General features: G+C 36.3%; 1 protein-coding gene across 1 annotated transcript in view; it reads right to left on the bottom strand.

The window, feature by feature from the left end:
• Positions 1 to 2,754: 2,754 nt before the first annotated feature.
• The window catches only part of LOC132278388 (putative pentatricopeptide repeat-containing protein At1g12700, mitochondrial), a 39,546-nt gene continuing 18,237 nt past the window's right edge, over positions 2,755 to 24,063 (bottom strand). The window contains exon 3 of the mRNA XM_059780179.1: positions 2,755 to 2,811. Coding sequence (XP_059636162.1) covers positions 2,755 to 2,811 — 57 coding nt within the window. The remainder of the gene's footprint in view (positions 2,812 to 24,063) is intronic.

The raw sequence follows: 24,063 nt of genomic DNA, 5'->3' as shown, positions 1-24,063 counted from the left end.
ATTTTCTTTTTCTTTTTTTAAAGAAGAAGATGATTATTTGACTCAGAAGAGTCGCATTTGTGCAAAATAAGGTTTGTTCGAAAGTCCGACAGCACCACAACACCCTAAGTTAAGTGCTAGTGTTTTGTAATTTTGAACCGGGCTCACTAGTCAAGGATTGGACTTAGAATTTAATTTTTATCTTTTGGATTGGGCGTGTTTCAACCATACACTAAGATTGGGGGTCCAGACTCAAGAGCAAACTAGTGATTCATTTATTCCTGTAACAGGAAAAATAATAAATAATAAAAATAAATTAACCACTGTAATATGCTGATTTTCAACGTAATTAAATCATATTTCTAACACATTTATTATAGATTTCAACATATAAAATTAATGAGTTGAAATTAAAAATAATTATGTTAAAACGAGATTTCAAAGCAATTGTTTTTAATTTCAATAGATGTTCAACAGATAGACAAATGTATTAAAACCGAATTTAAAGGGATTAAAAAATCTACAAACATCCGCTACAGTAAAAGATTAGATACCATGCATCATTGGTGTCATAAGAAGTAGTGAAGATTTCATTCTCCTCGCATAACATTAGCAAATCTAAACTTGCAGCATGCTACCATAGATCATCCTTAAAATTTAGCCCATTTCATGTTTCCTAATATATATATATATATTTCGTAGTTGTCTCCTATTCCATTAAGTGGACATCATCATTTTATTTATTTATTTATAAAGCTAAAAAATATAAGAAATAACCTCCCATACACAGATCTATCCACCACCAATCCCACCTTCAATTTCAGCTCAACAACCTGTGCATTTTCCTTCCCCTACCACAAAACCAATACGGCCAGTTAATAATGCTGTAAACAACAGAAATAAACCAAAGCCACCACAACTACAGTCACAGCAAACAGCTTCTACAGGACAGCTCCCTAGAAATTTCAACCCTTTGCTATACTCATCTCCAGCTCACCAAATCGACAAACTACATGAGCAACTCGAGTGGAAGAATGAGAATCTGGGGAAGGCAATGGAAATGTACAACAACCAAAAGAAGATCAATGCAGAGTTACATACTGAGCTTGAAAAGCTTAAGCTACAGATCAACCACCACCAACAGTCTCCTGCAACTACTTCAACACATGTTCCACCTCCACCACCATTTTCCACCACTGCTACAGAGGCTCCTCCACCACTGGTGGCTGAAGGTTTGGTTTGAAATTCAAATTTGAATTTCAAATCTTTTTGTTTGGTCAATACCTCCATGCAGGCTCCATCATCACAGCTTCCCCAAAAAGGTAATAACAACACATGCTCTCCACATGGTACTACCCCTACTCTCAACAACCAGCCTAGAAATATAGCCCAACCACTCCCACATTATACACCAACAGACAAATCAGTTGTTTTACCCAAACATAACACACCTACTATACCAGTTATGGCACATCCAACAGATAAAACAGATGCCCTACCAATAGATAACACAGTTAACCCTCCACCACACTCTACCTCTAATACATTGACCTAGTCAAATGTAGTCCAACTAGGCACAAACAAAATGAAGTTCGAATACTTTGCCCTTACCTCTAAATACTCAACTGTCATCGAACCACCAAGAAAGGTTGTTGAAGAAGGACTGGCTTTCTGGTCTTCCTACCACTTGGTGGGGTTTTCCATCCACAAGAAACTTCCTTTCAAAAGGTTGTTCAGAATGCTGCAACAAAACTGTGGGAATCTTTTAGGCTCACTGATACAATACTTGTGGAGAATAACTTCATTTTCAGGTTCAAAACTCCATCACAGGTGGATAATGCTCTCTCCCATAGCCTCTGGTGGATAGCTGGGCACCCCTTCTCACTAATGAAATGGAACAAGGTCAACCAACCTCAACATGTTCAACTAGGTTGTTTACCTATCTGGACAAAGTTCTATAATGTTCCACCTAATTACTGGACTACAAAGGGGCTAAGCCACATTGCAAGTGTTGTTGGGGAGCCTCTATATGCTGATGAAGCTATAGAATCAAGGACCAAGTTGAATTTTGCTCGGATTTGTGTTAACTTAGACCTCAGCAAACCTCTCAAACAGGATGTTCAACTCAGAATGGATGATCTGTCCTTGGTGGAAATTAGAATTGAATACTAATGGTTGCCAAAAATCTGTTCCAAATGCAAGGCCCTCAACCACTCAGAAGCCAACTGTCCTCTTACTTACATTAATCATCCTCATGGGAAAGGTGTTGTCAACAACTCAGGCCCCTCTTCCCTCATAACCAAGGACCATAGTCTTGCAATTCAGCCATTCACTGAGTGGGTTACAGTAAGGAAGAAAAGGAACAAGGGAACTGCAATGGTTACTAAGCCCTCATCTCCCCTCACAGCTAAAGCTTCAAATGTCAACCAATTTTCTCCACTACATCAGCTTGACACCAATATGGAAGACTCCATAAATAACTTTGTCTCATCATTCCCATCACCAAAAACCTCATCGTCCAACAATATAATTGTCAGCAACTCCATCTCTGACTCACAATCCTACTCCACATCTCCATCCCCACCACATTCACAGCAAGAAGCTCAATTTCTCCTCACCAAAATCCACTCTAATCACCACTCACAAACAAAAAACACCATCCATGCCAGTTCAATATCCAACCTCCACTGTCTCTCCAACCACACTTTTCCGGCACAAGAAGTTCAGGGAACCTAAGGGCCCCAAAACAATAAGCCCCAAGCCTGTCAAGCTTGCTCAAGCAACTAACTCTCCATTGTTGCCTGCTTCATCATCTCTGAGTGATCCAGGCACCTGTATTCCACCAACACAAGGAAGGAGATTGTCAGCAAGGAGTTTAAAGAAATTTGCAAGAATGAGAGCCAACATCTTTCAAGGGTTGATTCCAGAGGGTTCTTCAGTAAGCCCAAGGCATCCTGAAGGTCACTTCTCTCATTCCTTCTCATGATTTCTCTTCTCATGTGAACATTAGAGGGCTGAATCAACCCTCTAAACAATCAGAAATTAAGAAACTAATTTCTGAAAGGAAACTTGATTTAGTCTCCATAGTGGAGACCAAAGTGGCAATTTCTAATGTGGTAGCCATTCATAGATTTATAGCCCCTCAGTGGTCTATCACAGACAATTATCCCTTCTCAAACCTTGGAAGAATTTGGAGTATGTGGAATCCAAACATCATTAACCGATCAGTCATTCACTGCAGCAAACAAGCTATACATTGTTACATTTCTATCATTGGTCTTAACATCGCTTTCTTCACTACATTCATCTATGCAGCTAACTGTACTATTGAAAGACATATTTTATGGGATGATATCACTCACCATGCAGCCATTTTTGCTCAGTTCCCTTGGCTATTAATGGGGGACTTCAATGTCATTCCTAACATAGGTGAAAAGTATGGAGGATCGAGGAAGTGGTGCACAGCAATGACAGACTTTAAAGATTGCCTTCAAAATGCTGAATTGGAGGACTTAAAATTCGGTGGCATTTTATACTCTTGGTCAAATAAGAGTATAGGAGATGCATGCATAGCAAAAAAGTTAAATAGGGCTCTGGTAAATCAAACATGGTCTATTTCCTTTCCAATCTCAGAATGCCAGTTCCTCACCCCAGGTATCTCTGACTATAGTCCCATTTTGGTTACTTTAAATCTGAACTCACCAATAAGACATACTCCCTTCAGATTTTTCAATGTTTGGACATCCCACCAACTTTTTTACTCCTCAGTTTATGAAGTTTGGAATACATAAGTCAAAGGAACTGCAATGTTCTAAGTTGTTCAAAAGCTCAAACAATTAAAACCTATCTTAAGGAACAAATGTGGGAAAGAATTTTCAGAGATTTGACTCTAAAATCCATGCCATCCAACTTGAGCTCCAGTCCTGCCAAATGGACCTGGATTCATCCCCCAGTGATCTCACTCTTAAAGAGTTGGAAAGAGTCTTCACCACTGAATTCTTGAGGTTGGGAAAAATCCAAGAAGATGTCCTAAGACAAAAGTCAAGAATGGCTTGGTTAAAGCTTGGAGATTGTAACTCAGCCTTCTTTCATAGATCTCTCACTTTAAGAAACAATAAGAAGAAGATTGTGTCTTTAAAACTTGATGATGGCCAGACCATCCATAACATGGATGACATTAAATTTCAAGTGGTTCAACACTTTCAATCCTTACTAGGCCACTCCCCTCCTCCTACACACCAACTCTCTGACCTGGCAATCTTTATTACCAAAGTTGTCCCTAACTCCCAACACTCTTATCTAGATGAAATACCTTCCAATTTGGAGATCAAAAGCTGCATGTTGAACCTAAATAAAGATAGTGCTTTTGGCCCTAATGGTTTTAATGCATTCTTTTTCAAAAGGCTTGGAGTATTATTGGCAGGTCAGTCACAAAAGTTATTTCTGAATTCTTTAGGAATGGTAAGTTCTTAGCTGAGGCAAACAATACATACATTGCCTTAGTTCCCAAATGTCAAATCCAACCTCTCTCCATGACTATAGACATATCTTTTGTGTTAATACCATTTACAAGTGTATATCAAAGTTGCTTGCAGCCAGGTTACAATCCACACTACCAAATCTAATCAATCAAGCTCAATCTGCCTTTGTCCATGGAAAGAAAATCACAGATCCTATCCTTCTTGCACATGAGCTACTGAGAGGATATCACAGACATAACAAACCACCAAGGTGTGCCATCAAGGTGGACCTCGAGAAGGCTTTTGATTCAGTGAAATGAGACTTTATCATAAGCTGTCTATCACTATACAATTATCCTCCTAAGTTTGTCTCTCTCATCAAATCCTGCATCTCCTTACCCTCCTTCACCATAGCTCTTAATGGTGAATTCTAGGGATTTTTTAAAGGAAAGAGAGGTCTTAAGCAAGGGGATCATATCTCCCCTCTCCTTTTTGTTATTATTATAGGTGCATTCTCATCTATTGTAGCCAACTATGGGAGAAGGGTGTCTTCTTTCAAGCATCATTGGAGGTGTAAAGAGCAAAGAATCACTCACTTATCCTTTGCAGATGACCTTCTATTATTTTGCCATGGAGACATTTGCTCAGTTTCAGTCCTTAAGTCTGCTCTTGATTTATTTTGTTTAATGTCTGGACTTGACATTAACCTATCTAAAAGTGCAGTGTACTACTCTGGAATAAATGATCACACTTATCAACAAATCTCTTCTCTACTTGGCATTCAAGCAGCATCTCTCATAGTTAAATACCTTGGTGTGCCACTGATCTTTACAAATTTGAAGGCCAACACTGCAGTTCTTTGGTTTGTAAAATCACCCACAGAGTTACAAATTGGACTTCAAGGTCACTATCTTATGTAGGTAGGCTGCAATTGATCAAGTTAGTTCTAGTATCTACTCAGAACTATTGGTGTAACATTTTCATCCTGCCCAAGGGGGTCATTGATAAGCTAAATAAGATCTTTAGAAAGTTCCTTTGGTCAGGGCCAGAAATGAAATTTTCAGGTTTAAAGGTTGCTTGGAGTAGGGTTTGCACCCCTAAACTTATTAGTGGGTTGGGGATTCCTAACTTGGAAACTGCAAATAGGGCAGGTATCTTGAGATTTATCCGGGAACTTCAAACAGATCAATCCAATAGGCTCTGGATCAAATGGTGTCACTTTCATCTCCTAAAGTCTAAGAACTTGTGGTCTCTAAACTTCCCATAGCCTTGCTCTTGGAGCTGGAGGAAAATGCTACAACTAAGGCATACTGCTAAACTCTTCATTAATGTAATACCCCTAATTTTAAAAGGATAGTCTCGGTATTTATTTATTTGTTTTAATTGCATTTTTAATTATTTAATTGATTATTTGACTAATTGCTTATGTGTTTAATTAAATTAGGTATTACTTGATTATTTGATTATGTGTCTATGTATTATTTGTATTTGTCTATGTGTTAATTGTTTAATTAGATTATGTGCTTAAATGGTGTTTTGATCAATTATAAATTAAATGTTTTCTTTTATTTTATTATTTTATTTTATTTTTCTTTTATGGTTATGGTTAGTAGTAATGGGCCAACCAATTGGGTCCTATTGACTACTTGGATAGGAAGTTGGATGTATATGGATTATTACCCATGGATAGTTGTGTATGTATATATATAGATATATATTATATACATATATATAAATGAAAGTAATTTATTAATTACTTTTATGGTAACTTGGGTAGTAATATTTAATCTGATGTATATGTTTTATATTTAAATAATAAAAATATACATAAATTTGATACGTGTTATGTTTTAAGTTACTTTATAAAATTATGGTAACTTAAGTATTATTGGATAATCCATTAATAAGTAATGGGATGGGTATAATTTATTTATTTAATAAAGATATACATAAATTATATACGTAACATATTTTACTTACCTTTTTAATATTTTAATATTTTTTTTTTTAAGTTGACTTGAATTGGGAAAAGGGTTAGGGTTATTTTATTTAGCCTATAAATATATAGCTATAGGTTGTAAAAGGGGGTTAGAAATATTCACGTGATATATTCTAAAGAGAGAGAATTAGAGAGGGAAAGAGGAAAAAAATCCTGTAGAGAGAAGATCAATGAAAAAAAAGTTTAACTTTCGATCCGAAAGTTTAAGGCAAATTCTTCTTCTATCTCTTTCCCTTTGATTCGTGTTTCTGTACATGCCTAGGAAATTTTAGAATTTATTAAACACATAAAATTAAATAATTATGCATGTTTAATTGGATTAGAACATAGGCTTTATGAATTTTGTTCATATCTGTTCTTGTGTTATGAATTGATAAATGCATGATTTTGATTTGATTTCCGATGTGAATTTTTACATATTTAAATTATGCATTTTTCATATCTGTGGAATGATGGAACGTAGAAACATGCCTAGGATTCCTGAACATTAAATAGGAACTAGATTTGGGTTTAAATAAATTTAAATAGACTCAATCATAATGATGCTTGCTATTTGAATGTTTTAAACAAACGAATGAATTTAATCTTTTAATGTGTTTTAGCAATTGAGATTAAATGTGTAGGATGAATTGGATATGGAGAATGCTTATTTGATGGTATAATAAAATATCATCATATGTATAAGAATCAGTTTATGTAGGATATATGATATAGGAAGCTTAAATAAATAATAAGTCATTCCTATTTTTTGATAACTTGATATCATATTATCATGGTTATTTCTGGATTGTTTGATGTATTTCTTTAATCGTTACATTAATTATTGGATTGTGTGGTTTAATGCACCGGTATGGGACGGTGGCATTCTAGGGACGGATTAACTTATCAGTTAAGTTCTACCTATTTTATATAAGGGAATAGATTAACTAAAATATTTAGTCCTACTTATATTCAAGTCAGGTCAGCTAAACAAGTTGAATGACTTATGGAGGATTAATTTATTATATAAGGGAATGGATTAACTAAAATGTTAAGTCCTACTTATATTCAAGTCAAGTCAGCTGAACAAGTTGAATGACTTATGGAGAATTAATTTATTATATAAGGGAATGGATTAACTAAAATGTTAAGTCCTACTTATATTCAAGTCAGGTCAGCTGAACAAGTTGAATGACTTATGGAGAATTAATTTATACTGAATAGGATGGTTACTAGATTTTATATATATAAGTATGGTGCCATGATATGAGTTTGAGTCTCCGGATCAGTGGTCAGGGTGCGTATATCGCCAAGGATGTGTAGTTAGATATAATGTAGTTGTGTACCCTGGTAGGTCTAGGTACTCATACCCACTATATGTGCGTTTTGCATGTTGCCTACTATTCAGGTTGAGACAACCCTATAATCTAGTGAGGTTCCTTTAGTGTGTGTATATATATATACGGACTACTAGTTACTGTTGGATTGACTAGGATGTATACGTGTATCGGATCTCTGCTTGGACTGTAGTAGAGTAGAACTTGTTTGTGGGCCTGACCCACCATTATTTTTCAGGTGTTCGTCAGGAGTAGAGGTTGTTCGTGCTGAGCGGAGATTAGTCTACTTCATTCTTCAGATACTACATAGGAGTTCCTTTATGATTCAGTTTCCTGATTTAGACAGTTATTGCTGTCATTTGTTTAGTTTGAATTTTCTAGGGGTACACACAGTATGGATTCCCGAGTTGTATTTTAGAGGATCAGTTGTATCAGAAGAGTTTATTAATTAATGGAAATACATTCTGAGGTTTATTATTAAATTATCATTTTAATTTCTTATCAGCATTTTATTTATTCTTCTTTATTCTTTTGTACTCTGTGTTCGTTTATTATCAATTTGTTTTGATATCCTCGGGTACTCGGGCGTGGGCCTGGCCAACCTGTAATACCCCTAGTTTTAAAAAGGATAAAATTGGAATTTTTATTTATTTATTTATTTATTAATTAATTGATTTAATTATGTGATTTAGTTGTTTTGTTTTTCTTAAGTGATTAATAGTGTGTATTTAAATTAATATTGTTTAATTGTGAATAGTGGGTATGTATTTAATTATTTATTGTCTTGAATTTATTTATGTGTTTTGAGTGATTATTTATTTGCTTTCCTTATTTGTTTTACGTGTAATTAATTAATTAGGTTTAGGGTGTTACGATTATGTAATTATGGGTGCCGACTTATAGGAGGTTGGAATTAGGGTTAAGTTTTTATGGTAGCCTATATATTTAACTTTACAAGTCTGCTAGGGTTAAAAACAAACTATGCACGTAAGAATTCTTGAGAGAGAAAACAGAGGCACACATAATGGTTTGGAGAGGAAACTATATGGGCCACCAGTTAGGAGTTCAATCGTGACCTGAAGGTCGTATCAAGGAGGAAGGAGTGGATGGATTGTGGTATTGGAACTGAGCAGTAGGAAGGTTGCCGGTCGTCCGTTCGTCGGAAACTCCATAGACGACGTTGTAAGGTTTCAAACTGAAACCTAAAGGCAAGTTTCATTCTATCTCCTTCCTGTAAACTTGTGTTCTGTGCATTCTATATGGTCTCCAGGAAATTAATTTAACTTTAAAATGGAAGGTTGATACAAGATTATCAGACTGTAACCTGTTGCATGCTTAATTAACTGGTCTCAGTTCTCTTGCATCAATTGTGTTGTTTTCGGTTTAGACTTTTGTCAATTGATTTACATTGGAACATGAAGGGCTTCTAGGGTTGTTTAGATTCTAATTGAACCTTGTAAACTTTAAAAAAAAAATTCAGAACCGAAGGATGGAGTTCGCCAGTAGCAAAGAGGGCAAACAGGGGAACCATAAATTGTTTCGTTTATGGTTTATGTTTTGTCAATTAATTCATATTCAAATTGGAGAAGCTTCTAGGATTGTTAGGACTTAAACGGACAGTAAAATTTATTTAATTAACGTGCTTGAATTTAAAGGAATTTAATTGCATGAAATTAAATTTGTTTTAGGACTGCTTTTACGGTTGGATTATATACCGGTTTTAACCATGATTTCTCTTGAATGTACACTTGTTTTGAATCATGTAGTGATGCAAAATTACTTCTTATAATTAGTTGGGATGGTCTGGAACTTAAAACAGTGGGTTAGGAACTTGAACAGGGGCAACCGGAAAGTCAGAAAGTGTCCGGAATTGAAGAAGACGGAGGTTCAGATAATAGAGCAAGCTCCATTCTTCAAAGGAGCCGGCTCCATTGAGATGGAGCAGGCTCTAAACTATTTTGGAGCCGGCTCCACTTTTGGTAATGCACAGTAAGTGCGTTTTTGTAGTTTTTCTGATTTCAGGGGCTTACATGAAATTAATGGAAAGTGGTGTGGGGTTTTAGATGTTTAAAATTAACCTATTAAAACCATCAATTAGTTAGTATATGCTAGTGTGTTAATATAAATGGACATCATGAATTTTTAAAACAAAAAAATTAATGTGCATGTTGTCCAGGAAAGAGAAAGTCTTAAATTTCTAGTTTGGTTAGCCAATTGAATGGACTGAATTGAAAGATACTTTAGGGATGTTGTACCCAAGATATTTGTGATATATTTAAGTTCCATGAGGGTTGGTTGGGTTGTGGTTATCGACGTCATATAATTTAAATACATTGTTGCATGCTGTCAGAAGTGGAGGAGTTTTTATTTGCCGGTTTGTTTTAACCAGTTTATTTTGGTAAGTATAAAATACCATTGGGGTTGTATATAATGTGTTGTGAGACTTCTTAGTTGACATATTATGTCAACCACAGGTTTTAACATGGAGGATTAAAAAGGACGACATGTAATGAAACGATAATTTTCATGCCGTCAGGGATTAAGGAGGATTTTCATTACTAGTCTTTGTTTTAATAATTTAAATGAACTAGTATGAGAGTATGGTTAGGGATGTCTAGTATAATGTGCTCAGCTCATATTTCTGATAGTCATTATACCATGGTGTGGGTGTTAATTGATGAACTATTGAAATTTCTGTTTTGTCAATTGGATGGATATGGATGGTTTAAATTGTCTATCAATGCGTTAACAATTTAAATGGAAGTTTTATGATTATAATCATATACTGGATGCATAATTTGGTCATACATATAATAGACTGTATTTATGTTTATTTTGGAGTATGGTTGATGAATATTTATTATTAATTTGTCAACTATATTGGATGGAGGATGGTATGCACCGGTATGGGACGGTTGTGATACCCCTCGGATCTAGGACCACGGGTGATCAAGTCCGGGCACAGACCCGAGAGATACCAAACAATCAATATGTAATTGAACACAGAATATACAATAAAAATGAAATAAAATGAAATAGCTGAAAAGAAATCTAATTGTAAAACCTCCAAAATAAAAGTTTTAATATAAATAAAATTTCCAATCCGTACAACTCGGGAATCCATCTAATGGACCCCTAATATTTCCAACTAGTAAAACATTTACAGAATTAAAATCCAAAACCAAAATAAGAAAGAAAATCCTATGTAGTCGGAAGAGTGAGTGACTGTATCTGCATCACCACGATCAAACCCTAAGCCTGGTACTCACGAACACCTGAAAAATAAAGGTGGGTCAGGCCCACATGCAAGTTCCATCCTACTACAATCCGTACATAAACCCGATACGCAGATACATCCTAGATAGCTCGGCAATATCTATAATAGTCCATAGATATATATATACACACTATAGGATGCTCACTAGCCTATAACATAGTTCAGCTTGTGTAGAAGGTGACATATAAAACACGCTTTTCAGCGGCCAAGTACCTAAACCTACCAGGGAACATTTGCTATATCTAGCTACTCAACCTTTGCGATATACGCACCCTAACCGTGATCAGGAGACTCAAGCTCGTATCACAGTACCATAAATATATATATAAATTCCTTCCTAATGCCGAAAGATAAAACAAGCATCCATTATGTCGTTCAACTGTTTTAGTTGACAGGACATGTATCCATGTAGGAGTTAACTATTTTAGTTAATCCATTCCGTATGTAAGAAGGGGTAGGACTTAGCTTTTTGATCTAATCCATCCCTGATATGTCACCGTCCCATACCGGTACATATAATGCAAATGATCCATAAACGATGCACATTCATTAGAACATCAAATAAATCCAGAAACCAGCATAATAGAAAACAGATATTATTAAAATCCTATTATGCATCCAGTATATGATTATAATCATTAATCCTCCAAATAAATTGTTAAAGTATTGATAAACAATTTATATTATCCACATCCATACAATTGATAAAACAGAAGTTAAACAGTGCATCAATTAACATCCATCACCTGTTATAATGATCAGCCAGAAATATGAACTAAATACATTATACTAGATATCCCAAACCATCCTCTCATACCATATTATTTAACTTGCCAAAACAAAGACAAGTAATGAAATCCTCCATAAATCCTTAACAGCATGAAAGTTAGCATTTACACCACATAACGTCCCTTTAATCCTCCACTCCAAAACCTGTGCCTGATATAATATGACACTCTGAATTCCAAACTGCTCATTATATGAAACCCCTGGCAGTATTCCCATACTAGTCCATTTAGTTCGCTAAACCAAAACTAGCAACTAAAATTCCTACCACTCCTGACAGCATACCATTTAATATTTAAGTTAATACTGTCTATGCCCATATCCTACACCGAACTTTCTGGCCTCCATTAAAGTATATAAATAATTTATATAATATCCCAAAAGTAATTCGATACCAGTCAGTTTAAGTTATTAAAACAAACTTATTAACTTAAACATTCATCCTTCCTTGACAGCATACCTATTCCACGTTTCTGTTTCCTGATGCCCCTTAAGATTAGCACCCTAGCATAAACCAACTATTTAAGGGTCTTAATAGGTTAATTTTAACATATTTGAAACCCCCTTTAATTTTCAGTATTTGCGTTTAACCCCAGAACTCCGAAAAATTACAGAAAACACCCCGTAGGGGTTTTTTTCCCATGGGAGCCGGCTCCCCTTTATTGGAGCCGGCTCCTAGGCTTCTAGAGCCGGCTCCCCCTCATGGAGAGCCGGCTCTCTCTTCATGGGAGCCGGCTCCCACCATTTAGGAGCCGGCTCTCACCCCTGAGAGCCCCTCTGCCTCGTCTCTACTTCGTCCGATGATTTTTCTGCGTTTCCGGCGAAGTCCGACGTTCCTGTCCCAAGTATTTTAACATTCCTAGGGTTCAATTTAAATTCTTAAAGCCCTAGAAACCTCTCACCATCCAACATGCATTAATTGACAAAAATCTAAAACAAAAACAAAACCGTATCCACAAACGCCAATCACAGTTAACTGAATGTATGAACAATCTAAAGTCTGATCACATGTGTCAAAATTCCATTATAAAGGTTAACCAAATTGCATTATGAATTAATTACAGAGATTTAATACATAATCTAACAATTTATGCAAGAAAAACCATCTTCAGTTATTATACGGTTAACCAAATTTCAGACTAAACTAATATGCATAAAATTTGTTTTAAAAATTTTAATTAAATTCCTGGAGTCTATTTAGAATGCACAGAACACAAGTTTACAGGAAGGAGAGAATGAAACTTGCCTTAAGATTCCGGTTTGAAACCTTCATCGCCGTTGCTAAATTCTGCAACGAACTGTAGACTACCTGCAACTCTCCCACTGTTCCAGCTTTATTCCACAAGCCATCGACTATTTCTTCCTTGATCCCACCTTCAATCCATGGCTGCAATCCTAATTGATTCTCTCAATTTCCCTCTGTTTTTCCCTCTCAAGGAACCTCTCTGTTTTTCCTCTCATAAACCCTTACGTGAATTGAGTTTTAATTTCCTCACCCTAGCAGACGTATAAGATTTATATATATACACGTCACAACCTTAAGTCAAATTATATAACCGTATATTTATAAGATTTACGTAAAACCTAATTTAAGTCGGCGACTACACAAAAATAAAACCCTAAATCTAAACCATAAATACAACACACCTAAATTATATAAGTTACCAAAAACTACACGTCAATTACATAAATACAACACACCTAAATTATATAAGTTACCAAAAACTACACGTCAATTAAGTCACTAATAATCAAAACTTTAAATTAACCAATAATTAAATTAAAAATAATTACAATGAACTTAAACAACCACAATTATCAATTAAGCAAACCAATTCACTATATAACAATTAAATTAAATACACACAAATAATAATAAATCAACTAATTTAACCAAATAACAAATAAGTCCAATAATTTAAATAAAAATGAAAAACAAACCAAAATATTCCCATTTTATCCTTTTGAAAACTAGGGGTATTACATTCTTCCCCCCTAACAAAAAGAATTCCGTCCTCGGAATTCACGACACTCTGAATTAATAACTTTACAAAATTCATTTCCGTTGTCGTGTGGCACAGCCGTTTATATGAGCTCCACCAAATTCCTAACATAACCAACAACATACCAAGTTTCTATGTAAAAGAAAAATAGTAGAAAAAAAATGTACAACTCCTAGGTTGTATCTAGCAACGATCCAATCTTACCCAATATTTAATGAAGGGTAACCATCCCTCATCCTTCCAATTCCATAGAACTAACACATAAAAGTCCTATGCATCCAGCGCTAGTTATTTAGTAACGCTAAACAATAGGCTACATCCTAACTCGAGTGACAACATCCTGGAAAAGTCAGTGTAATACATAAAACTGACCTTCCTCTCAAAACATTGTTTCCAATACGGAAGTCCTCCCAACAACCATTTCCTGATAGAAAACACTCATGCACGAGTTCAACGATCTACAAAATCCGACTGCCGCCTCCAAACCGTGCGCAATCATTACCAAAAGAGAGCATGGTTCTCCAATGTATCCTTACATAAAGTCAAGGTCTTATTAGATAACCTTGCTTCCATGTCGGACCAACCAGTAAGAGATCGACACAACCCGACTATCTAAAATCCCAAACATTGTCGCACGAACATCCTTGTGCCAGCAATAGCACAGATAATATCTGAAACGGTAAGTAACGCTTTCAATTACCCATGCCAACCTAGGATATGTATCCTAAGCATATATGCCATGATTAAATAGAATATCACGATCCCATTTCCCGTCTAGAGATGCGAAGCATAGTTGTTGCTCCAACACCTTCAGGAAGCTCCTTTGACATAGCACCGGTTATCTTCTATATTGAATAACCACATGCTATAACCCCGTTATCAGCGCAATGTACAACTGATAAGAAATGCCAAAGTAAACTCCACTAAAGTGTAGTCCACAAGCGAACTATCTCTGTCCACTACTCTTAAACCATATGGAATTAAAATTCCAACAAATGTCAGTAATTTCTACCAACCATCCCCTCCTGATTAGTCCTACTCCCATTTCGATATAAGAAAGGACTAAAAAACTCCAGTAATATCCAAGTATAAATTTTCCACCTTGTTAGCAGATGATACATTTAGAAACAGTGATATACTTGTCTCTATCCGTACCGGTTCACCAAGACGAACCTGATAAGTCGTACCATACTCCTATCCATTTAACTGTAATGTATAATTTATGAATTTTACACCTCAGTCACTCCGACCTTACTAGAATCAAAAAGACAACCACTCCTCCTCCTTCAGTACCCTAAACTCATCGGAGTAAGGTACTACCTCCTATGGGGTCAGCCCAAACATCCAAAGTTGACCGCCTCCATTTTCCTGGTAACACTTCCACCAGACGTTGCTTATAGCAAAGTGTGAATCACCACATCTATCCATCTAAACCGTCTCATGATCCGCGCTATTCGTAGGAACTGATATCTTACTAGTTCCCAAAATAGACAAAATGAAACTGATTTAAGTTTATCAGTCAACGATCTCCCAACCAGAATCCTGACCCTTGTGTAGAATCAGTAATCTCTCATCTAAATCCGTGGAAACTACTCTGTCAGTCCCGCTCTAGCATGAGAAGTGGCCGCAAGGATCTAATGATCTTTGACGGTCCATCTAGATTATGTACCAGATATCAGACTTTGAGACAGATATTAGATGTTTGGTCTCATCCTCAAGTCTTTGACATCTTACCTTTCTAACATAAATAAGTGGCTATTAGACATCCCGTCTAACTGCAACCGCATATGGAAATCTTTTCATCCTCCAAATAGTCAAAAATTTCCGAGCAACAACTACTTGTTGCGAACGGTAACCTAAAAAAAAAAATTTCCATATTATTTGTGCAAATGAGTGACTCTGCCTCCTCCTTGATTTGCATCGCCAGCACCTCCTCCTAATGACACCCCCCTGATGGGAAAAATTCTTGATTAAGAATTTACTGATGACTAGTAAATTCGTTTACTAACCTCAGTCGGTGTCATTCCAACAAGTACTTAAACCAGTACCAAAATCCTCTTACTGACTTAGGAACACCTATTTAAAATTTTCCTAGGAGATATTCAGCCAAGCCAGTTCCTTCGATAAACCAGCATGACGTTACAGCTTATCCACTGAATCTATATCATTTGACTCAAAACTGCTGGTTTTTTTTCTTATCCCATCCTGAACACATACCACAACCACGCATGTCTAGGTTCATTTGATTGACTAAAGTTAGATATACTAACCAAATCCTATGATCACATGCCTAAAATCCTAGCGTAATTAACGATATTCCTCCAAAACGGTAGTTAACTGATCACTCACTTGTGTCGCCAACTAAACCGTATTCCCAATCCTGAATGCTTGACGAAAAAGAAACACATAAAGCATACACAATAAAACACAATAAACCCCTACGTAAAACATCATTCCTCCTAGCAAAGAAAAGCTCTTTTAGAAATCAACTTTACTCGATTGGTTCACAATCTCCTTTCTACAGTTTCGGAGGTAATCACCCAACCTCAAAACATAGCTCAAAACCAACTCCATTTGCCTCAGTAAATGCCAAAGGCTTAACCTTCATCCTCCTTATACACAGGATACAAACCGTCTAATGTAGCTGTATAAAGCAACTTAGATCGTCAAAACTTAATCCCCATACTCCCCGGAACGTGCTATATAATCTTTGCTTCGTTCTGAGAAGAACTTCATCCAATTCCCAAACCCCTGAAGAGTTCCCTTTATCTACCTCATTTAAAGGTAATACACAAGGTTAACTATCCACCTCAACTCTATGAGTATCGTTCACTGTACTATTAGCGAACAAGATCACTTTCATGTGATCCTTGCTTTTCAACATTTAATATCCTCTTTCTTGGGTTTGTTGAAATCTCCTCCACTAGAATCCTCTTTGGACTCCTATTCCTCGGTTGTCTCTTTTAGGAGAATAACTAAAATCGTGTTAGTCCCTTTATACGGGGACCTAAAACACACTCATATATCCCTCATTGGCTTATATTTCTAAAAGTAATGCCAACCGGAACTAAACCTTAAATCCCAAGTTCTGCTTCTGATAGAGAACTCGATAACGTACTCCTCTACTCCTTCGGTCTGATTTGCTGTCGCCGCAGACCCCATCCTCCTTCTAGTGTCAACCATTCCATAATTATGGAATATAATTGACACCAGGAGCTCCTCCTAATGAACCGTAAAAGAGTACAACGAATCCTAATATGGCTCTAACTTTTTTTTGTTTTTAAGAGACGTAACGCGGAAGACTTTTAATGAAAGACACTCCTAAGGACACTAGAACCTGGAGTACTCTGATACCAACTGTGATACCCCTCGGATCTAGGACCACGGGTGATCAAGTCCGGGCACAGACCCGAGAGATACCAAACAATCAATATGTAATTGAACACAGAATATACAATAAAAATGAAATAAAATGAAATAGCTGAAAAGAAATCTAATTGTAAAACCTCCAAAATAAAAGTTTTAATATAAATAAAATTTCCAATCCGTACAACTCGGGAATCCATCTAATGGACCCCTAATATTTCCAACTAGTAAAACATTTACAGAATTAAAATCCAAAACCAAAATAAGAAAGAAAATCCTATGTAGTCGAAAGAGTGAGTGACTGTATCTGCATCACCACGATCAAACCCTAAGCCTGGTACTCACGAACACCTGAAAAATAAAGGTGGGTCAGGCCCACATGCAAGTTCCATCCTACTACAATCCGTACATAAACCCGATACGCAGATACATCCTAGATAGCTCGGCAATATCTATAATAGTCCATAGATATATATATACACACTATAGGATGCTCACTAGCCTATAACATAGTTCAGCTTGTGTAGAAGGTGACATATAAAACACGCTTTTCAGCGGCCAAGTACCTAAACCTACCAGGGAACATTTGCTATATCTAGCTACTCAACCTTTGCGATATACGCACCCTAACCGTGATCAAGAGACTCAAGCTCGTATCACAGTACCATAAATATATATATAAATTCCTTCCTAATGCCGAAAGATAAAACAAGCATCCATTATGTCGTTCAACTGTTTTAGTTGACAGGACATGTATCCATGTAGGAGTTAACTATTTTAGTTAATCCATTCCGTATGTAAGAAGGGGTAGGACTTAGCTTTTTGATCTAATCCATCCCTGATATGTCACCGTCCCATACCGGTACATATAATGCAAATGATCCATAAACGATGCACATTCATTAGAACATCAAATAAATCCAGAAACCAGCATAATAGAAAACAGATATTATTAAAATCCTATTATGCATCCAGTATATGATTATAATCATTAATCCTCCAAATAAATTGTTAAAGTATTGATAAACAATTTATATTATCCACATCCATACAATTGATAAAACATAAGTTAAACAGTGCATCAATTAACATCCATCACCTGTTATAATGATCAGCCAGAAATATGAACTAAATACATTATACTAGATATCCCAAACCATCCTCTCATACCATATTATTTAACTTGCCAAAACAAAGACAAGTAATGAAATCCTCCATAAATCCTTAACAGCATGAAAGTTAGCATTTACACCACATAACGTCCCTTTAATCCTCCACTCCAAAACCTGTGCCTGATATAATATGACACTCTGAATTCCAAACTGCTCATTATATGAAACCCCTGGCAGTATTCCCATACTAGTCCATTTAGTTCGCTAAACCAAAACTAGCAACTAAAATTCCTACCACTCCTGACAGCATACCATTTAATATTTAAGTTAATACTGTCTATGCCCATATCCTACACCGAAATTTCTGGCCTCCATTAAAGTATATAAATAATTTATATAATATCCCAAAAGTAATTCGATACCAGTCAGTTTAAGTTATTAAAACAAACTTATTAACTTAAACATTCATCCTTCCTTGACAGCATACCTATTCCACGTTTCTGTTTCCTGATGCCCCTTAAGATTAGCACCCTAGCATAAACCAACTATTTAAGGGTCTTAATAGGTTAATTTTAACATATTTGAAACCCCCTTTAATTTTCAGTATTTGCGTTTAACCCCAGAACTCTGAAAAATTATAGAAAACACCCCGTAGGGGTTTTTTTCCCATGGGAGCCGGCTCCCCTTTATTGGAGCCGGCTCCTAGGCTTCTAAAGCCGGCTCCCCCTCATGGAGAGCCGGCTCTCTCTTCATGGGAGCCGGCTCCCACCATTTAGGAGCCGGCTCTCACCCCTGAGAGCCCCTCTGCCTCGTCTCTACTTCGTCCGATGATTTTTCTGCGTTTCCGGCGAAGTCCGACGTTCCTGTCCCAAGTATTTTAACATTCCTAGGGTTCAATTTAAATTCTTAAAGCCCTAGAAACCTCTCACCATCCAGCATGCATTAATTGACAAAAATCTAAAACAAAAACAAAACCGTATCCACAAACGCCAATCACAGTTAACTGAATGTATGAACAATCTAAAGTCTGATCACATGTGTCAAAATTCCATTATAAAGGTTAACTAACTTCCTAACCATCCTAACAACACCTCACATTGCATTATGAATTAATTTACAGAGATTTAATACATAATCTAACAATTTATGCAAGAAAAACCATCTTCAGTTATTATACGGTTAACCAAATTCCAGACTAAACTAATATGCATAAAATTTGTTTTAAAAATTTTAATTAAATTCCTGGAGTCTATTTAGAATGCACAGAACACAAGTTTACAGGAAGGAGAGAATGAAACTTGCCTTAAGATTCCGGTTTGAAACCTTCATCGCCGTTGCTAAATTCTGCAACGAACTGTAGACTACCTGCAACTCTCCCACTGTTCCAGCTTTATTCCACAAGCCATCGACTCTTTCTTCCTTGATCCCACCTTCAATCCATGGCTGCAATCCTAATTGATTCTCTCAATTTCCCTCTGTTTTTCCCTCTCAAGGAACCTCTCTGTTTTTCCTCTCATAAACCCTTACGTGAATTGAGTTTTAATTTCCTCACCCTAGCAGACGTATAAGATTTATATATATACACGTCACAACCTTAAGTCAAATTATATAACCGTATATTTATAAGATTTACGTAAAACCTAATTTAAGTCGGCGACTACACAAAAATAAAACCCTAAATCTAAACCATAAATACAACACACCTAAATTATATAAGCTACCAAAAATTACACGTCAATTACATAAATACAACACACCTAAATTATATAAGCTACCAAAAACTACATGTCAATTAAGTCACTAATAATCAAAACTTTAAATTAACCAATAATTAAATTAAAAATAATTACAATGAACTTAAACAACCACAATTATCAATTAAGCAAACCAATTCACTATATCATAATTAAATTAAATACACACAAATAATAATAAATCAACTAATTTAACCAAATAACAAATAAGTCCAATAATTTAAATAAAAATGAAAAACCACCCAAAATATTCCCATTTTATCCTTTTGAAAACTAGGGGTATTACAACGGTGGCATACTAGGTATGGATTAGTTCAAACACTATAACCTACCTATTGTGGATTGAGGTGTGAATTTACCATAAAGGTTCAGTCCCACTCATATTTGTGTCATATCAATTATGAATTGAATGACCTACTTTGGTTTCTGGATGGATTGTTATACTTATATCAGACCACTATAAAGAATGGATGATATTTTGTATTAGGAGTATACGGACTTTATATACATATCATTATGGTGTCATGGTATGAGCTTGAGTCTCAGGACCATGGTTAGGGTGCGTATATCGCCTAGGATGGACAACTGGACACAGGTGTTGTTCCCTGGTAGGTCTAGATACACATGACCACAGTATGTGCGATTTGCATGGTATCTCTACTCAGGCTGAGACAGACCTATTGGACTAGTGAGCGTCCTATAGTGTGTATCTATATCTATATGGACTATTTTAGCTATTGCCGAGCTATCTAGGATGTATCTGCGTATCGGGTTTATGTATAGATTGTAGTAGTATGGAACTTGCATGTAGGCCTGACCCACCCTTATTTTTCAGGTGTTCGTGAGTACCAGACTTAGGGTTTGATCGTGGTGATGCAGATACAGACACTCACTCTTCCGACTATATAAGAGTTTCTTTCTTATTTTAGTCTTGGGTTTTAATTCTGGGTTTCATTTACAGTTGAGGATTATCAGGGATCCACTTGGTGGATTCCCGAGTTGTAAGGATTGGAAGGTTTAAATTATATTAAATTTTTTTTTTTGAAGAATTTTTCGTATTTAGAATTCTTATCAGCTTATTATTATTTTATCTTATTTCATTTTTTTTAGATTCTGTGTTCAATTACATATTGATTGTTTGGTATCCCTCGGATCTGTGCCCGGACTTGATCACCCGTGGCTCTAGAATCGAGGGGTATCACAGTTGGTATCAGAGCACTCCAGGTTCTAGTGTCCTTAGGAGTGTTTTTCGTTAGAAGTCTTCTGCGTTGCGTCTCTTAAAACTTAGAGTCATATTAGGATTCGTTGTACTCTTTTACGGTTCGTTAAGAGGAGCAGGTGATGTCAATTATATTTCATAATTATGGAATGGTTGACACTAGGTGGAGGATGGGGTCCAGGGCGACTGTGAATCAGACCCGAAGGAGTCGATGAGTACGTTATCGAGTTCTCTATCAGAAGCAAAACTTGTGATCGAAGGTTAAGTTCCGATCGGCGCTACTTTTGAAGTATAAGCCAAGGAAGGATTTAGGAGTATGTTTTAGGTCACCGCATAAAGGGACCAACACGATTTTAGTTGTTCTCATAAAGGAGGCAACCGAGGAATAGGAGTCCGAAAAGAATTCTAGTGGAGGAAATTGCAACACACCCCAGAAAGAGGATATCGAATCTTGTCAATCAAGGATCGCGCAAAGGGGATCTTGTTCACTAGTAGTATAATGAACAATACTAGTAGAGTTGGTGGGGATTGACCTACATATAGTTAAAAAAAATTCGTGTTACCTTAAAAGAGGTTACTAAAGAGAACTCTTCAGGAGTTTAGGATCGGATAGAGTTGTTATCGGAACGCAGCAATGATGTGATATCACATTCCAGAGAGTATGGGAATTAGGTTGTGACGGTCTAAGTTGCTTTCTTATAGCTGCATTAGACGGTTGCATTCTAGGTATAAGGAGGATGGAGGTTAAGCCTTGGGAACTTATTGAAACAAATGGATTTTTGTTATGAGCTATGATTTGAGCTTATGTTTCGGGGTTGGATGATTACCTCTGGAACTGGAAAAGGAGATTGTGAACCAATCCGGTAAAGTTGATTACTAAAAGAGATTTTCTTTGCTAGGAGGAACGATGTTTTACGCAGGATTCTATTATATTTTATTGTGTTTTTGTGAGTGCATTATGTGTTTTCTTTTCGTTAATTATTCAGGATCGGGAATACGATTTAGTTGAGGACGCAAGTGAGTGAACAGTCAATTATCGTTTTGGAGGAATAACATTAATTACGCTAGGATTTTGGGCATGTGGTCATAGGATTTGGTAACTATACCTACCTGAAGCCAATCTAATGAACCTGGACATGCATAGTTATAGTACGTTTTCAGGATGGGATAAGTAAACTTGCAGTTCGAGTCAAATGATATAGATTCATTTGATAAACTGTAGTGTCGCGTTAGTTAATTGGAGGAAACGGCTTAACTGAATATCTTCTAAAATAAAAATAAAAATTCCCAAGTCAGCAGGAGGATTTTATACTGGTTTAAGTACTTATTAGGATGACACCGACTGAGGGTAATAGACGGATTAACTATTCATCAGTCTATCCATAATCAAGAATTTGATTTATGAGAGCATGTCATTAAGAGGAGTTGTTGGAGTTGCATATCGAGGATGAAGCAAAGTCTCTTCATTTGCACAAATAATACGGGAATTTTTTTTTTAAGGGTCACAATTTGCAACAAATAGTTGTCACTAGAAATTATAATCTATTTGGAGGATGAAGAGATTCTATCTGAAGTTGTATTTGGACAGGATGTCTATTAGACACTTACTTGTATTAGACAAGTAAGATGTCAAAGACTTGAAGATGAGGCCGAACATCTAATTATGGAAGCTGTCGTTACCAGACTAATAATACTTTTATTCGACAAATTGGACGGGGGATGTAAGGATTGAGGTTCACAACTCTTAGTTCTTAGTGGATCTTCTTCGAAAAAGGAAGCAGATGGTTGGAAGGCAGGTAAGAGAAGGGACATAGTGATTTGCCTCAAAGTCTGATATCTAGTAGGTAATCTAGATGGACCGTCAAAGATCCTTAGATCCTTGCAGTCACTTCTCATGCTAGAACGGGACTACCAGAGTAGTTTCCACAGATCTAAAGGAGAGATGGTTGATTCTACATAAGGGTCAGGATTTTGGTGGGGATATTGGCTAACTGATACAATTAAATCAGTTTCATTTTGTTTATTTTGGAACTGGTAAGATATCAGTTCCTATGAATAGCACGGATCACTAGACGATTTAGATGGATAGATGTGGGGATTCACACTTTGCATTGAGTTTCGTCCGATAGAAGTAATAGTGAGGAGGATGATCTTATCAGTTGATAAGATAATTGAGTTTAGCATGTGGAAATAATAACACTTGCTATTACCAGGGAAATGGAGGCGGTCAACTTATAATATTTAAGCTGATCCCACAGGAGGTCGTACTTTACTCAAATGAGTTTAGGGTACTGAAAGAGGACTGGCAGTTGTCTTTCTAATTCTAGGAAGGTCGGGATGACTGAGATGTTTGGGGATTTTGGATAGTATGTGTGCCGATCTCTCACTATTTGGTTTGGCATGGAAGCGAGGTTATATAATAAGACATTGTCTTTATTTAAGGATACATCGGAGATAAATATTCTCTTTTGCAAATGGTTGAGCGTGGTTTGGAGGCGGCAATCGGATTTTGTACATTGTTGAACTCGTACATAGGAGTTTCTATCAGGAAATGGTTGCTTGGGATGTCTTCCGTATTGGAAGCGATGTTTTTGGAGGAAGGTCAGTTTTACGTGTTACACTGACTTTTCAAAGATTTTGTTTATCGATTTAGGCAGTAGCCTATTTTTTTAGTGTTACCAATTTGTTAGCGCTGGATGCATAGGAATTATATGCGTCTGTTCTATGGAACTTGGAGGAATAGGGATCGTTACCCTTCACTAAATATTGGATAGGATTGGATCGTTGATAGA

This window comes from Cornus florida, unplaced genomic scaffold, assembly GCF_030987335.1.
Source record: "Cornus florida cultivar Cherokee Brave unplaced genomic scaffold, ASM3098733v1 CherokeeBrave_3.0.0_Hap2_Chr10, whole genome shotgun sequence".
NCBI lineage: Eukaryota > Viridiplantae > Streptophyta > Magnoliopsida > Cornales > Cornaceae > Cornus > Cornus florida.
The sequence above is the reverse complement of the archived record's forward strand: the minus strand, read 5'-3'. Positions and strand labels throughout refer to the sequence as shown.